Below are 18,149 nucleotides of genomic sequence, written 5' to 3' on the forward strand. Positions count from 1 at the left end.
TGAACCCACTGTTGGGTAGGGACCGTCTCTATATGTTGCCAACTTGTACTTCCCAAGTGCTTAGTACAGTGCTGTGCACACAGTAAGCGCTCAATAAATATGATTGATTGATTAATTGATTGATTGGTGATTTCAGGAGCAGGCCAGGGACTCAAAGAGTCCTGCTACAGGATGCTCCTTACTTAGATCTGGATAATCCCCTTCTGTATACTTTCTATTTTTGCAGTCAGACAGTCAATCATATTGACTGAGCACATACTGTACATGAAGCACTGTACTAAGCACTTGGGAGAGAACAGTACAACAATATTACAGATACAATCCCTGCCCACAACTAGCTTACAGTCAAGAGGAAGCTAGTCCACAGTGCTACAGCCCCCAAAACAGCCTTCCTTCCTCCACCCCACCTTCCTGATTCTTTTCCATTCTTGCTTTTCTTCACTCAGTGGTATTTTCTGAGCCCTTGCTGTGCAGAGCACTTTACTAAGCACTTGGGAGAGTACAATACAATAGAAGCAGCATGGTGCAGTGGATAGAACATGGGCCTGGGAGTTAAAAGGTCATGGATTCTAATCCTGACTCCGAAATGTGTCTGCTGTGTCACCTTGGGCAAGTCACCTAACTTCTCTGTGACTCAGTTGAGTAAAATGGGGAATGAGAAGGTGAATCCCAAGTGGGACAGAGACTGTTTGGCTGTATCCACCCCAGGACTTAGTAGAGTGCCCGGATCATAGTAAGAGCTTAACAAATACCATAATTATCATCATCATCATGAACAGAGTTGGTAGAAACATTTGCTGCCCTCAGAAAGCTTACAGTCTAGAGTCTTCTTCCTTGGCCTTCTTTCTGCCCCTCGCCTACTTTTCAATTCTCGTGGTGGTAGCAATCAATCCGTCAGTGGTCTTTATTGAACACTTACTGAGTGTAGAGCACTGTACTAAGCAGTTCCCCCTCACACCATTTTTCTGGTCTGGCAAGACTTCAGACCAGGGGTGGGGATCCCTGGCACCTGGAAATGGAAATGGGAGAGAGTGATAGAGCACACATACCTGCCTTACCTCTCAACAATACTCCCTTCTAGAGTATAAACTCCTTGTGGGCATGGAATGTGTCTACCAACCCTATTATATTGTGGTTTCTCAAGCGCTTACGCATAGTTATCACTCAGAAAATACCTTTCACTAATTGACTGAACGCACCCTCTTGCCCCCCATCTCTCCTTCGCTGATGGACTAGTCGCCAAATTCTTCAAGTTAATCATCAAGCATTGCTCAAAAGATGTTCAACCATGATTCAACACACAGAACAATGCCCCCACTCCCAATTCACACTCCCACTATGGGCACACATCAATCATCCATAGAAATGCAACTTTATGCTTCTGTGATTATGTATTATGGCCTAGTAGAATTTATCTTTCAGCTCTCTAGGAATACCACTGGTGCCTTGTTGTATCTCTTTGGTTTTCGATTAGGACTCAGTGAGCAATTTCTGTACAACCTTCACCCACCACCCACGTTCATACTTAGCATTTTAACTATGCCCCATCAAGCCTGCATCAGACCAAGCTGAATAAACGCTGCAAGCTAAGGTTGGGAAAATGGTTTACAAAAACCTCAATTCCTTGATCTGACTAGTGTGGGCACAACTCTATAGAGTGTCACAATCATTACTCATTCATTTTGGCATTCATGAATAATTCATTTCCTATTCACTGATTCCTTAAAGTGAAAAGTGGGTGACAAAAAATTAGCAGTAGAGGTACAAGCTGCAGACAAAGTGAGCAATGTGTAAAGATATCAAGGATGCATTCAGCTTTTCTAGGAAAACATTATCAATTCAATTGATCAACTGAGAAAAATTAACATCTAATAATGAGGAGTCAAACAGCAGTGAACTTCACTTTTTCCACATGGCCAGCAGTTTAGCAATGGATCCAAGTTCATTACCAAAAATTATTTTCAGTCAAACCTTGGTCTTCCTGGTCATCTCAAGAGTTATTGACAAGCTGGTGATTAGGTCATCGGAACTAAAATGATGGGACCAGGTACATCCTATTGGTTAAATATTTCGCTCCAAAGGCTCCAATATAGCCCACATCAATACCCCAAGAAACAGTACCAAAAAGGGGGGGTGGGGACCCAGAGAGAACAGTTCTGTCCCTCAGACTAGGGCAGCAAGAGGTTTCACTGCATCAAATCCAGCCTCCCTCCATGTGTAGCTAAATCACTAAGCGACTTGGGCAAGGATAGGAGCAGCCCTGAAATCAGCAACATGGGACCTCCTTAAGAGTAGTAACAATAATAATAATAATAATAATAATAATAATAATAATAATAATAATAATGGTACTTGTTAAGCACTATGTACCAAGTACCATTCTAAGCGTTGGGGAAGACACAAATTAATCAAATTGGAGTAAGTCTCTGTCCCACATTGGGCTCACACATTTAACCCCCCTTTTTTTACAGATGAGGTAACTGGGGCACAGAGAAGTTAAATGACTTGTCCAAGGTCACACAGTAACAAGTGGTGGAGCTAGGATTAAAACCCATGACCTCGGACTCCCTCTGCTCTACCCACTAAACCATGCTACTTCTCATTGTACACTGACTCTGGGAAGATGATGCACAGCAGTAACAAGAATCTGTGTCCTCATTCTCTAATGCCCTGGTCAGTTCTCAGCTTCACCCCCCACCAACAGCGAGCACTGGCAGACATGCCCTCCCGGGAGGGCTGCACAATGAAAGAGTTTTGGACTTGAACATGGGGGAAACCACTGAGCAACCTTTGATCCCTGTGGCACAATCTAAAATCCTTCTCCTTCATCTGTCACTAATATGGACACAGCTAAAGTCTTACCGTTTATTAATGACCAAGGATACTAAGAATTTAGTGTGAGGGTAAATACGAGGTCGGAGGCTGGAGAGCTGGGGACAGTGATTCGGTCAGTGTGAGAAGGACAAGGAGTGTGAGCTGGCATGTAGAGGAAAACCAAAAGAAAAGTATGCTTAACTGCAAGCAGAGGAATCAATGGTTTAGTACAAAAGCCACTCCTTGTCCTGAGAATTGATTACAATTTATCTTAAGTACCCTCAACAGGAACTGCAAGACAGGAAAAGGACAATTAGGTAAATTCCCACCAGCCTGGGGAAAGGGCAAAGGAAGTGAGGGAGGGAAGCAGTACCAGCAATGACATTATGTTCTACAGAGGAGTTCACAGCATTTCCTGATCATAATCTAAAGTGCAACATTGACGTCTGCTGGGGCTCTTGCTCTGCTTTTCTCCCTCCTAATCTGACAATTCATAGAGGAGACCATTTCATACGAGTCATTGTTTAATACCAAGCAGGGATTCAGGTTGGGCCGCTAAAAGTGAATCTCCAGAAAATTTGAATATTTTATCTTCTCCCGATAGATTAGATCTACAACCGTTCGAGTCACAGAAACCTATCTGAATATCCTTTTCTCTGATTAAAATCGATCTTGGACATGACTAGAATTATAACTCTAATACTATAACTTCTGACAGTTCACACCCAAATGTGAAATTGGCATTTTGGGACTGTGGCTTTTCTGATAGGTTGTTCTCAGTAACAATCTATCTATATAGATACCTATATCTATATTGAGAAGCAGCATGGCTCAGTGGAAAGAGCACAGGTTTGGGAGGCAGAGGTCATGGGTTCAAATTCCAGCTCCACCACTTGTCAGTTGAGTGACTTTGGGCAAGTAAATTAACTTCTCTGTGCCTCAGTTACCTCATCTGTGAAATGGGGGTTAAGACTGTGAGCCCCATGTGGGACAACCTGATCACCTTGTATCCTCCCCAGCGCTTAGAACAGTGCTCTGCACATAGTAAGTGCTTAACAAATGCCATCATCATTATTATTACTGAAAGGCAGGATGTGAAAACAGCAGCAGATCCACTCAATGGCAACTCTGTCTGCTATTTAACAACAATTGATGGATGTTAAAATGGGGAAAGAGATAGAGGGGTGGGGAGGGAGTGGCTTAAAACCTCAGGACTTTGGGGGACCTGAAACCCCAAAGATAAAGCACACAGAATGTACAGAAAGATAATTCCAGCTTCCAACTGACAGAAGTACTCTGTCACACAGGATAAATTAAGAGGACCTGATTCCAATCCTGGCTCCCCAACTTGCTAGCTGTGTGACCTTTCGCAAGTCACGTAACTTCTGTGTGCCTCTGTTTCCTCAACTGCAAATGGAGATTTGATACCTGTTCTTCCTCCTACTTGACTGGCAACCCCATGTGGGACAGCGACTGCTTCCTGCCTAACTTATACCTTCCCCAGCGCTTAGAGCAATGTTCTACTCACAGTAAGGGCTTAATAAATACCAATAAAAAAAAGGGAATGGGACCACTCCTCTCACTCCCTCTATCCCCATTTGCTCCAGTGACACAAGCATATCGTGTAGCTTTCTTCGGTGGTTTAACAATTAGAAGTTTGGCAAAGAACCAGCAGATGAACCCGAATATACCCACCCATACTGCAAGGGTTGCTTCCCAGCCAAAACTCACATTACTGAAGATTCATGGAGCACACTACCCTGCTGCCACACAAATACCCACATGCGCGCACACGCCACACACACAATTGCTTCTTCCAAAACCATACTGTGCTGCATCCAGACAGGCTGGCATTGTATGACATATATTCCTTAATTCCTTGCCAACACACTCTAGCCAAAAGGAATAGTAGAAAAGCATGTACTGCGGCAGAACTGAGTGTACAGTTATAAAGGCACGACATTTTAGCAGGTATGATTCTCTCAAGTGCCCTAATTCTTTCATAACAAAAATGAGATTTCCCTGAAGGCACTCTTAGTTATTAGACCAATTATTCTTGATGTATTTAATCAAATTTCGGGTGTGCTGAGAGTCTGCTGTGGTTCTACCCGGTTGGACCCGTACGCTGAATCTCATTGATGATTAAGTAGTTGTAAATTCCCCATCACCTGCAACCTCTCTTCCTCACCCTCTTCTTACATTCCAATGGCCAAGTCTCTTCCATCCTCACATCCAAATTTACCTTCTGACTGCTAATTATAGATTCCATTTCTAATTTCTGTGGCTTTTCCATCTACCCAACTAAATTTCCCTTCTAAATTATAAATTCCAATTCCAACTACCAAACCTCTTTCATTAGATGCCCAAATTTCTCTTTTTTTGATTGCTGAGTTATAGATTCCAAATGAGAGGGGTGAAGGGAAAGAAGGGAGAAGGGATCTCATCTCCAATACACTTTACACTGCTGTGAAATTCATCTTCCATTACTGTAAAAAAAATTATGAAATGGGCCTTTGATTAGCATGAGAAAGAGAGAAATGTAGCGAGAAGCAGCGTGACCTAATGGAAAGAGCACAAACCTGGGAGTCAGAGGACCTGGGTTCTAATCCCAGAGCTGGCCTTTGTCTGTTTTATGATCTTGGGCAAGCCACTTAACCTCTCTGTGCCTCAGTTACCTCATCTGCAAAATGGGGATTAAGATTATGAGCCCCACGTGGGACATGGACTGTGTCCAACCTAATAAGCTTGTATCTACCCCAATGTTCAGTACAGGGCCTGGCACACAGTAAGTGCTTAACAAATGCCATTAAAAAAAGTATTCAAAAATTTACCCTCTTAAAGCCAATTAAGAAAACAATATTATTTATTGAGCATTTTTTCTGTGTAGAGTACTGTAAACTTAGGAAAGCACAGTAGAGTCAGCTGACCCAGATCTCTGCCTTCAAAGAGTCTAGCAGGGAAACAGACACTAAAATAAACTACAGATAGGAAGAAGCAATAGACTATAAAAAAGCAGCAGTGTTGCCCAGTGGAAAGAACACAGGCCTGGAAGTAAGAGGACCAGTGTTCTAATCCTGACTCCACCACTTGTTTGCTGTGTGGCCTTGGGCAAGTCACTTAACGTCTCTGGACCTCAATTCCCTCAGCTGTAAAATGGGGATTCAACACCCGTTCTCTTTCCTAAGACTGTGAGCCCCATATGGGCTCAAATTACCTTGCATCTATCCCGCACTTAGCATACTGCCTGGCATATAGTAAGTCCTTAACAAATACCACAATTATTATTATCATCATATAAAATACATATTAGTGCTAACAGGAGTGTGTCTGTTTATTGTTGTACTGTTCTCTCCCAAGCACTTAGTACAGTCCTATGCACACAGAAAGCACTCTATAAATATGGTTGAACGAACTGCTTGGGTGATGAGCTAGATGTGGGCAGAGAATGTGTCTGTTACATTGTTATATCGTACTCTCCCAAATGCTTAGTACAGTGTTCTGCACACAGAAAGGTCTCAATAAATATTACTGACTGATTGATCAGGAAGTGCTGATATAGGAGTTGGGGCATGGAAGGTGAGGAGATGACAGATGAAATCAGGGAAGGCTTCCTGGAGGAGATGTAATTTCAGAAAGGCCTTGAACCTGGGGAGAGACAATGGTATCTGGTCTGTCAGATATGAAGCGGGAAGGAATTCCAGGCAGAAGGAAGGGTTTGAGCAAGGGGTCAGCAGCAAGAGAGACAAGTGCCCAGTGGGGAAGGGGCTGCAGGGAAGTACCAGGTTGCCAGGGTTGCCTCCCTCACAGAAAATGGCCTCTGTGCTCTCTGAACCTTTCAGGCACCTATCCCTTCTGAACCTCCTCTCTCCCAGGCCTCCCTCTTTCCAGCTTCCCTCTGAACTTTTACTGTAGAAGTGGGGGAGTAGAAAATGGAATTTGTCCTTTTCAAAGTAATAATAACAATAATTGTGGTGTTTGTTAAGCACTTGCTATGTGCCAGGTACTGTACTAAGCACTGGTGGGGGGGATTCAAGCAAATTGGGCTGGACACAGTCCCTGTCCCTTTTAGACTGTGAGCCCACTGTTGGGTAGGGACTGTCTCTATATGTTGCCAACTTGTATTTCCCAAGTGCTTAGTACAGTGCTCTGCACACAGTAAGCGCTCAATAAATACGATTGACTGATTGATTGATTGGGGCTCATATTCTCAATCTCCATTTTACCGATGAGGTAACTGAGGCGCAGAGAAGTGAAATGATTTGTCCCAGGTCAGACAGAAGACAAGCGGCAGAGCCTGGGTTAGAACTCGTGATCTTCTGACTCCCAGGCGTGAGCTCTTCCACTACGCCATGCTGCTTCTTCAAAACCTGAAAAATGCTGACTCCCTCCACGCTTTGCGCACTATTCAGGGGTCAGTAGCACTGGAGAGGGATGTAAACATCAGAGGCTTGCCAAGCCACAGCATCTTTCCATGCTGGCTCCCCTCCCCGACTCAACAGTTCTTACCTGTCAACTCGGACTCTCCAAGACTTTTCACCGGGGGATTATCCAGCCAAATAAGATTAGCTCAGAGAATATTAGATCAATCAATAGTCTGCCAATCAGCCGAACAGAGATATTTAGAGACACAGAGGGGTCACTCTGAAGAACATTCCTTCGATGTAAGATGCAAGGACTTCGCCCCATTTCTTCATCACTTCTTTTCTAATCTAACTGATCTTGATACCTAAGCAGAATTGATTTTACTCTAAATAACTCCCTGGAAGGGAGAAGAGACATAGCCAAGGCTGGGAAATGGATGCAAAAATCCCCAAGGCAGAGCCCTTTGCTGACTTTTGGGGAATGTTGGCAGTGCTCATATTCCAAGTAAATGATACAGACTTTGCATAAACTAGCGCTGCCAATTTTTAAGCCACTACCATTTCCCAGTACAGCAGAGTCAAGTGACTGCAGCAGTACACTGAAGTTGTTTCACTGCTTCAAAGCACTGACTGGTAAGACTGTTCTTTTATTCCCCACAAAACTAAACTGAACACAGATATAGATTTTCTTTCCTATAAAAAAAGCTTCTAGCTAATTTCTCTTCCTTGCTTATTCCTTTGTGCTTAAATCACAGTCAATAGTGTATTTAACAGACAGATGCTCACAGCTCCACCGTCTTTGCAGGACCTTTCCCTGAAAGGTCAGCTCTCCCCAGGAAAGTAGTTGGAGCTTAGAATGTTCTCCTTTTTGGTAGAAATTTGGTTTTAGCTGCCAAGCCTGGCTGCAGCAAGATGGGTAATCTCAGCACCAGTTCCCCGGGCCACTTCACCACACTGACCTGCCTGGAACCATTTCTGACTACTAGCATCAGTACAAAACTGAACATGCTTACCGCAGAGGTGAGCCGGACAAGAATTTCCTCACTGGTTTCTTCTGTGTCCTCAATTTTCTGATCAGGCCTGAAAAGCATAGAGTGACTTTAGTGTACTTGGGGGTGACTGCATTTACAGATTTTGGGGCTATGTAGGAGAGCATAAAGCAAAACAACTTTACTATGAATTCCATCCTCTAGAAGGCTTCATTATACAAATTAAATTGCATATTGTGTGCTTTTCACAAGGAAGATCCACTTGGGTTTATATAGCTGTTCTGCAGGTGGTATCACATGGTAGTATTGATCAATCAGTAGTATTTATTGAGCATTTACAGAGTTCAGAGCACTGTGCTATATGCTTGGGAGAGTACAATAAAGCAGAGTTGGTCGACACATTCCCTGTCCATAACAAGCTCACATTCAAGAGGCTGTATTAAATTTGAGACTAATGCACTAAATCATTGACTGAGAACACCCAGAAAATGGAGGTTTGGAAAGCAGAGAGGAAGAATATGAACATGTTCTCGGCAATTTGGCGTGACCTTAAAAATGCTGCCATTTTTGAAGGGGCTTTCTGCCCTTTAGTTTGCTAATCAAAATGTGTAACACTCTCCCCTCTGCCAGTCTTTTTTTTAATGCTATTTGTTAAGTGTTTACTATGTGCCAGGCACTGTACTAAATGATGGAGTAGATACAAGCTAATCAGGTTGGGCAAAGTCCCTGCCCCACATGGGCCTCACAGTCTTAATCCCCATTTTACAGATGAGGTCACTGAGGCTCAGACAAATGAAGTGACTTGCCTAAGGTCACACAGCTGACGGGGGCAGATTAAAACTCACGTCCTCTGCCCCCAGATCCATGCTCTTTCCACCAGGTCACCTGGCTTTTAGTATTTCATTGGAAGTATTTCATTTCATTCATTCATCCAATTATATTTATTGAGCACTTACACTGTACTAAGTGCTTGGAAAGTACAATTCGGCAACAAATAGAGACAATCCCTACCCAACAACAGGCTCACAGGGGGGAGACAGACAATAAAACAAAACAAAATAAGTAGACAGGCATCAATATCATCCCAATGAAACACTAAAAAGCTCTCACTGCAGCTTGCAGGCAGAGCTCTTAAGGCATCTTCCTAGCTTGTGGCACTCCCACTTTACACCCCGGCTTTCTTCCACACATTCTGGGTTCTCTCATGGGCCCCAGGGTGCAGGGTTCCTCCCGTGCTTGTCCTCCCACCAGTTTAGCCGCAGCAAGATCCCAAATGTGAGAGGTATTCTGCTGCACTGGAACAGCCGAAGCAGCTGGGAAACCAAAGCCAGAACAAACGTCAGGCTTTCATCAGCTGGAGGCAGGCTGCTCCCCACCACTGCAGCTGCATGGGGCCTTTTCTCCAGTTCCTCTTTCTGTCACCTTCACCCATGGTGGATTTGTTGTTTTGCTGCCCATAGATGCTAACTGCCTGCTGCCCTTCCGTTAAGAAAAATGTGTACTCAGACCTCGTGGTGCTGGATGCCATTGCAAAAAAGAAATTCATGCATGTACCTTCCCTGGATATCCAAGTTTTCTTTGTCTCCTGAACAATCAATCATATTTATTGAGTGCTTTCTGTGTCCAGAGCACTGAATAAAGTGCTTGGGAGAGTTCAATATAACAGAATAGGTAGAGCCGTTCTAAACTGCCTCTTCCTTCCACCACCCCAGGCTAGACCAAGGCCTACCGGGAAATCTGCCAGGGCCAATAAACTTGTTCCATCACTGGTAGAGCATTCTGCACACAGGGAGCCCTTAATAAATATTCATTCATTCATTTATTCAATCATATTTATTCATTCATTCAATTGTATTTATTGAGCCCTTACTGTGTGCAAAGCACTGTACTAAGCGCTTGGGAAGTACAATGAGCACTTACTGTTTGCTGTGTACTAAGTGCTTGGGAAAGTACAATATAACATGATTGATTTAGCCTTGGGGTGCAGTGTAGCCTGATGGAAAGGACTGGGAGTTAGGATAACTGGTTCAAATCCCAGCTCAACCACTTGCCTGCTGCGTGACTGTGGACAAGTCACCTGATTTCCCTGGGTCTCAGCTTCCTCATCTGGAAAACTGGGATAAGATACCTGTTCTCCCTCTCCTCTAGACTGTGAACTCCAGGTGGGGCAAGGATTGTGTCTTATCTGATTGTATAGTATCTATGTCAGCCCTGGACACAGTGTTTGACCCTAGTAAGAGCTTCACAAATGCGTCAACTACTATTATTGCTTGACTGGTTCCTCAGCGCTTCTCCGAAGTACCCTGGGGATCAGCTGAGTGGCAGCATGCTCAGCTTCCAAGTCTGGTTCATCTCCGCCCTTGAGAAGTGCTCGGTAACAAGCACGTAAACCCAAGCTTCAATCCAGAAAGTAAATACTAATAATGATAGTTTTTTTAAGCACTTATGATGTGCCAGGCACTTAACTAAGCACTGGGATGGATACAAGAGGGAGTGTGTCTGTTCATTGTTATACTGTACTCTCCCAAGCACATAATACAGTGCTCTATACAGAGTAAATGCTCAATAAATATGATTGAATGAATGAATATAAGCAAATCGAGCTGGACACAGTCTCTTTCCCATGTGTGGCTCACAGTCCCAATCCCCATTTTACAGATGAGGTAACTGAGGTGCCAAAAAATGAAGTGACCTGCCCAAGGACATTCATCAGACAAATGGTCGAGCTGGGATTAGAACCCATGACCTTCTGACTCCTGGGCCCGTACTCAATCCATTATACCACACTGCTTCAACAACAGCTGGGATGCTAGCCACAGCTGTATTCATTTATTTAAAGTGCCATTGGGTGAGAACATGTAATGAATTTCTTTAAGCTCTCAATTAATCAATGATAGTAGAGCACTGTACTAAGCACTTGGGGGCTTACAATGCAGAATAAGTATAGAGGATCCCTGTCCACAAAGGAACTTACACACTACAAGGGAAGACACAAATTAAAATGAAATCCAGGTGCACGTGTACGTAAGTAGGATGGGGCTATACTGGATTGCTTGCAACCATCTTTATTACTCAAACTTTTAAAACATCTTCACACCTAAAAAGAATTCATGGTAAGCATCAATTAGACCGCAACTCTAAAAGTAAGGATCATTTTCTTCTGTAATTCCCTCCCTGCCCATGTTGTGCTGATCACTGAAGTGGACAGCTAATAAATACTGAATGGTGATGATGTTGTTAGATTTCCATTAGCAGGTACAATGGGTCAGGCCAAGATCCTTCTTGAGAAGGGTATCTCCCTAGACTGATAAATGGATTATTAAGGGCCTCATCAAAAATTTTCAAGAAAAGGCCAGTCTGCTCAATTCTGGGTTCAGCACTTTTGTTTCCGCTTTAAAAAAAACAACAGTTAACTCCAAACTGTATTTTTTTCAAGAATTATGTTTCAATCTAAACCAGAACATGAAGAGATTTAATTATTCTCCTGCCTTTAAGTATGCAAAAGAGCACCTGACAGAGGCAGCTGGAGCCAAGCACTAGAATATTTCTGTGAATAATGCAGATGGTCCTGTAGATTTTCTAACAATGTAATGATCTCGGCAATGGATTTTTGGGTGATCATGATCATTTAACTATTTTCATTTTTCAGTTTATAAATTACTTTGGATATACAAATCATCTTCCATTAAGCCTTAGTGCATGAACGATCACAATTAGATTCCTGAGAATGCTTGTTCCAAATCCCATAGACAGCATTCTAACAGCCAAGACCACGGAATAGATTTGACAGGAGAGGCAAGGCCAAATAGCCTGGCCACAATGAATTTTAATGTCGACAAAACACCTGCCTTTACTATGAGGTTTTGGCAAATCACACCACTTCCTGTCATCCGAATAAGACTCCTCATCTCAGGAATAGTTGGGAGAATTCTATTCACCTCTATTTAGTCTTAATCTGCCTTCAATAAAATGCACCTGGAGATTAAAAATACTTGGGGGCCTCATACATTGGACCTTATGGTCTCTGCACAAAGCGCTCAATAAATACCACCAACTGATTTAAACAGTGAGATTTTATCACCAATCAGTGGTATTTATTGAGTGCTTACTGTGCTCAGAACACTGAACTAAGCTCCTGGGAGAGTACAATAGAATAGAGTTGGTAGACACAATTGCAACTTGTACTTCCCAAGCACTTAGTACAGTGCTCTGCACACAGTAAGAGCTCAATAAATACGATTGAATGAATGAATTGCTGCCTTCAAGGAGTTTACAATCTAGTGGGGCAGATAAACATTAAAATAAATTCAGATAAGGGAAGCAACAGAGTACAAAGATATGTACAAAAGTGCCGTGGGATGAATATCAAAGAAGCTTAAATGCTTTGGCGAATCAAAAAGGTGGGCAAATATTGGGGAAATGAGAGGTTGATGAGTGATGGTTCTTGGAGGAGATATGGTTTTAGTAGGGCTTTAAAGATGGAGAAGATTAGAGAAGCAGAGTGGCTCAGTGGAAAGAACACGGGCTTTGGAGTCAGAGGTCATAGGTTCAAATCCTGGCTCCACCACTTGTCAGCTGTAGGACTTTGGGCAAGTCACTTCACTTCTCTGAGCCTCAGTTACCTCATCTGTAAAATGGGGATTAAGAGTGTGAGCCCCCCGTGGGACAACCTGATCACCTTGTAACCTCCCTAGCACTTAGAACAGTGCTTTTCACAAAGTAAACACTTAATAATCATCATTATTATTATTATTATGGAGAGGGTGGTGGTCTGTCAGATATGAAGGGGTTGCCATCACCAACCCCTTGCTCACATCCTCCCAAGGGGCTGGTGATGGCATATACCAAACTGAGGTACAGAGAGTAAACTGAAGTTAGAGGAACAAAGTGTGCAGACTGGATTGTAGATCAGAGAGGTAAGGCAGGGGAAAGAAGATTTAATCCCTTAAAGCCGATGGTAGAGAGTTTCCATTCGATGCAGAGGTGGATGTTTAACCACTGAAGATTTTAGAGGAGTGGGGAGATATGAACTGAACATTTTTTAGAAAAATGATCTGGACAGCATAGTGAGTTATGGCCTGGAGGGGAAAATGACAGGAGGTGGGGAGATCAGCAAAGAAGCTGATGCAGTAGTCAAGGTGGGAAATGAATAAGTGCTTGGATCAGCTAGATAGTAGGTTGGATTCATTCATTCAATCATATTTATTGAGCACTTACTATGTGCAGAGCACTGTACTAAGCACTTGGGAAGTACAAGTTGGCAACATAGGAAGGGATGGATTCTAGACACGTAAAGACATAACCTAGAGGATGCGGTGAAATGGAATAGCACAGCTTTGGGTTCTTGAATAGAGAATTAAATTTGTACCCAGGCAGCTCTCCTCTATGCTGCTGGCCCAACCTGTAAACAGTACCCCTTTATATCACCTCAGTCAGTCAATCGTATTTATTAAGCGCTTACTGTATGCAGAGCACTGCACTAAGCACTTGGGAGAGTACAGTATAATAATTAAGAGACACATTCCTTGCCCACGATGAGCTCACGGTCTACATCAAAATAGGACGGCCATGCCCAAAAGAGGAAAGTAGCCAGAAGAGAGGATGAAAATCATTTGGAGATCTAAGACTGAGAAGGGAGCATGGGTTAGGATGGTACTTTCATGAGTAAGAGTTAGGAGGGAGAGAAATAGTGAGCAAAATGGACCAAAATGCACTGTGGCAAGAGCCCAAGCTGCATCCGCCCTGGGAGACAGGTTCATTCATTCATTCATTTATTCAATCATATTTATTGAGCGCTTACTCTATGCAGAGCATTGTGCTAAGCACTTGGGAGAGTACACTATAACAATAAACAGACACATTCCCTGCCCATGACGAGCGTACAGTCCAGCGGGGGAGACAGACATTAAAGTACATAAATAACAAATATGTACTACCCAAAGGGCCTAATATGGCATTCTGCACAGAGTAAGTGCTCAGTAACTACTGTTGAATTGATTTTGCAGGCAAGGGCAAGAGAGTCAAAATTGTGGGACGGAAATGAAGAGCGACAATGTAATGGGAAAAGTCAGCAGATGAAAGAGAGGAATCTAGTAGTAATTCATAACGCAAATACATTCTTCTCTTTTAGATTAGTTAGTTTTTCAAAATATCTGGGAATTGGACTCAGAAGGAAAGTCATTAAATAGCTCCTGAAATACTTTAATTCATCACCAAAAGCTAAACAGTTAAATCACCAATCAGACCTAATATATGTCTACTGTATCCCTGAGACATATCAGAAGCTTTAAAACAGGTTTGATTTTATGATGTATTGTACTATAATTATTTTTAAATTATTTTATTTCTAATCCAAATGCTTATAGTTAGGCTCGCTCATTTCAAATATTGAATATCAGTGGGGTTGCAAATTTAGTGAGATTATGTTAGAGGTTTCTGTAGGAATAGATAAGCTTCTTAATCAGGAGAGTGTTATTTCTGACAAAAGATGTTAAACCTCATTGCACAATTCAAATAAGCCATATCTATAAACAATGGGATGAATTTTCCTGACAAAATATTGAGAGAGTATTAAAGGCTCATTCGGTCATTCTTTTGATGGCATCAAATGAGCGTTTATTCAAACTGACTAATTGAGCCTTCTTCACCTGTGATCTTAAGGCGACCCCAAAGCCAGTTTACTGCCATAAAAAATTTGTAAAGCTCTTCAAGGAATGCCTATTCACTCATGAAGCAATTTCCCTCCTCTTCTAGAACAGGGATTTGCTAGAAAACCGGCTGCACAAGGCTCGTTGCTAAAAGCACAGGAGACATTGGAGTTAGCAAACACGCACAATATAATAAAAGCAGGCACGACTTCTCTGACCCCACAAAAGACTTTTCAGTGCAGGGGGAGAGTGCCACAGGAGCGGGATGGGGCAAGAGATGTATTCTGCCCCCTTTCTCCATCAAGATAATAGTAACTGAGCACTTACTGTGTGCAGAACACCCTTTAAGGCTACTTAGGAACATATAATAAAAGTTAAAAATGTGATCCCTGTCATCAGAAGTTTGCAACCTAATGAGGAAGGCAAGGAAACACAGCCCCACACATCAATCAATAGTGTTTATTAAGCGCTTACTCTGGGCAAAGTATTTCCTAAGTGCTTGGGGGAATACAACAGAGAAAGTGGACATGATTGCTACTCTCAAGGAACTCAAAATCTAGAGAAAAACACAGGCTAAGATGAATTATTATTATTAATAATAATAATGGTACTTGTTAAGCACTTACTATGTGCCAAACACTGTTCTATTCACTGGGGTAAATACATGTTAATCAGCTTGGACACAGTCCAATTATAGGTTAGGGAAGCAACAGTTTAAAGATACGCACATAAGTGCTTCGTTATCCCACCTACAGCACCACTAAACCACACTATTCTGCCACCTGCTTTGTGTAATGAAGCTATCAGAAAATGGATTGAATTAGGAAGGGTCTGTAACAACCTGACCCTGGTTTCATGCCTGATCTGAGGCCAGAGAGTGGCACTAAATATTATTCTTATCATCAAATGGTATTTATTGAGCACTTACTTTATGCAGAGCACTGTACTAAGACCTGGGCTAGAAACATAATAATCACGGCAAACAGGTTTTACTTTCAGTCTTATAAATAATAAAAATCATTGCTTAGTGCTCTATAAATTGCAACTCTCATTCACAGCCTTTCCCTTTCTTTTCAAGGTCAAAAACTTCAGCTTTCTGAAAAAGTAAGCTACACTAGGGATTTTAAGAGAAAACATAAACTAAGAGATTAAATGCTTTGATAAAGACTTCGTAGTTTGACATCAGATGGGCTTATTTTATTTTGGAGCCTGGACTTCTCTTTTAAATCAAATACTACCTCGTGGTTCAAATCATTATGGTGTTACCAGAAATACAGACCCAAGCAGCCATATTTCCTTCCTTCCTCAGTCTGCATTCTTATTTTCCTCCTGGATTTTTCATCTCCCAACTCTTGCTTTTCTGTTCTCTTAATGATAGTAATAATAACTGGGATGCTTGTTAATCATTTATTATGTGCCAAGCACTGTACTAAGCACTGAGGTAGATACAAGATCAGCAGGTCAGATAGAGTCTAAGGGGTAGGGAGAACAGCTGTTGATTCCCCATTTTAGAAATGAAATGCACCATTAATGAAAATATGGTATGCTTATGAAACAGCTAACAGCCCAGATTAGAAGAAAAAAGTGAATATGCTGGAGAGGCCTAGAAAATATTGCTCTTGCCTGCAGAGTTGAAAACACTGAATAGAGTATGTCTTCCTCTTCACTTAATGGCTTTTTTTTTACCCACCTTACTAACTTTTCAACTTTTTTATTGAGTGCTTACTGGGTGCAGAGCACTCTAGTAAGTACTTGGAAGAGTACAACACAATCCAGTTGGTAGACAAGATCCCTGCCTACAAGGAGCTTACAGTCTAGAAGTCTATTCTTTTTATTTTATTAATGAAATGTATATATCTATAATTCTATTAATCTATTTTGATGTGATTGATGCCTGTCTACTAGTTTTGTTTTGCTGCCTGTCTCCCCCTTCTAGACTGTGAGTCCGTTGCTCACAGGGATTGTCTCTATCACAGGGATTGTCTCTATCTGCTGATGAATTGTACTTTCCAAGTGCTTAGTACTGTGCTTTAAGTAAGCGCTCAATGAATACAATTGAATGAATGAATGAATAGAAGGGGAGTAGACATTTAAATAAATCACAGATAAGGGAAATGGCAGATTATAAAGATATGTTATTTGGCTGAAGAAGTTCTAGCCATGTTCTAGCCCACTGACTAAGCTGGTCATTTCATTAACCTGAACTTTTTGAAGCCACTTATTTGCCCCTAATAATCTTCCTGTTTCAAAAGCTGCTACCACAACCATTTAACCATTTTAATCCAATACCGATTTCTGTTCCAATTGTGAACATGGGTGCTGACAGAGGTGAGAGAGAAAACACTTTACTTCTGATCTGTAACAAGGTTCATTCAAGATGTCATTTTAACTATCAATCAATGGTATTTATGGATGGGTAAACCCAGTTGCATTTAAAAGCAATTTCAAGACTTTATAATGCTTGAGTTCACCCTGACTTAAAATCCTTCTTGCCAACAACTCTTGCTTTCTGTTGTTGGTTTTTTTTTAAATTCCTATGAGTAGTAATTGAAATTTGACAAGTACGCTGAATCAAGGTCACAGGATGGCATTCATGAGTCACATTTTAGTTTGTCAAGTGTTGTTGATTATTCTCTCCAAAAAATAAAGTCACAATTAGCCCAGACCTAAGGAATCTGAACACCCAAAAATTCATATTTGGACCAAAATATGTTCTTCCATTTCTAACTGTTAGACAGCCATGTCACAGCCGGAGTGGTGGGCTTTCAAACCTTTTTGCAAAGGCCTGACAAGAGAACTTAGCACAGATGGGCTAGCTTTGCCTACACTTCCCAGAAGACATTGGAGCATTCTGGAAGATGGCTAGCATCTTTGCCAATACTAGGAGAGCCCTGATACCCCTGTGGACAGTTAAGAATTTTCCTCCAAGAGAACCTGAGAGACTAGTTTAACTTATTGTGTTATGCTAAACTGCTGCACTCTTGGGATCCCTCCAGAAGAAGTCCCATATGATAAATTATACGTGGGGTAAAAAGGAATCTAGAATGTCGGTTTGGGACTATTCCAGTCCATAGCTTTTTCCAACCATTTCCTCCAAGCAGATCTTCAGGGTGGCCATGAGGCTAAACACATTCTGGTCATCAAGCAATCAAGCTTTGCATGTGCTTATTTAAATAAATCTCAGTGGCTTTAAACATCATTCTGAAAACCAGTTTAATATCTTCTTTTGCTAGCCTTTCCAATTTAAAATACTATCGACATCTCAACTTTGGCCATTATCCTTTGGGAATCTTGTTCGGCCATGAATACAGGGCCTTCACAGGTCCTGGCTGGAGCTT

At 41.9% G+C, this 18,149-nt stretch overlaps 1 protein-coding gene across 1 annotated transcript in view; it reads right to left on the minus strand.

The window, feature by feature from the left end:
* The window catches only part of RAPGEF5 (Rap guanine nucleotide exchange factor 5), a 194,368-nt gene that overhangs the window by 162,663 nt on the left and 13,556 nt on the right, over positions 1-18,149 (minus strand). Inside the window, exon 5 of the mRNA XM_038767565.1 lies at positions 8,189-8,255. Coding sequence (XP_038623493.1) covers positions 8,189-8,255 — 67 coding nt within the window. The remainder of the gene's footprint in view (positions 1-8,188; positions 8,256-18,149) is intronic.

This window comes from Tachyglossus aculeatus, chromosome 2 (assembly GCF_015852505.1).
Source record: "Tachyglossus aculeatus isolate mTacAcu1 chromosome 2, mTacAcu1.pri, whole genome shotgun sequence".
NCBI classification, from domain to species: Eukaryota; Metazoa; Chordata; class Mammalia; order Monotremata; family Tachyglossidae; genus Tachyglossus; species Tachyglossus aculeatus.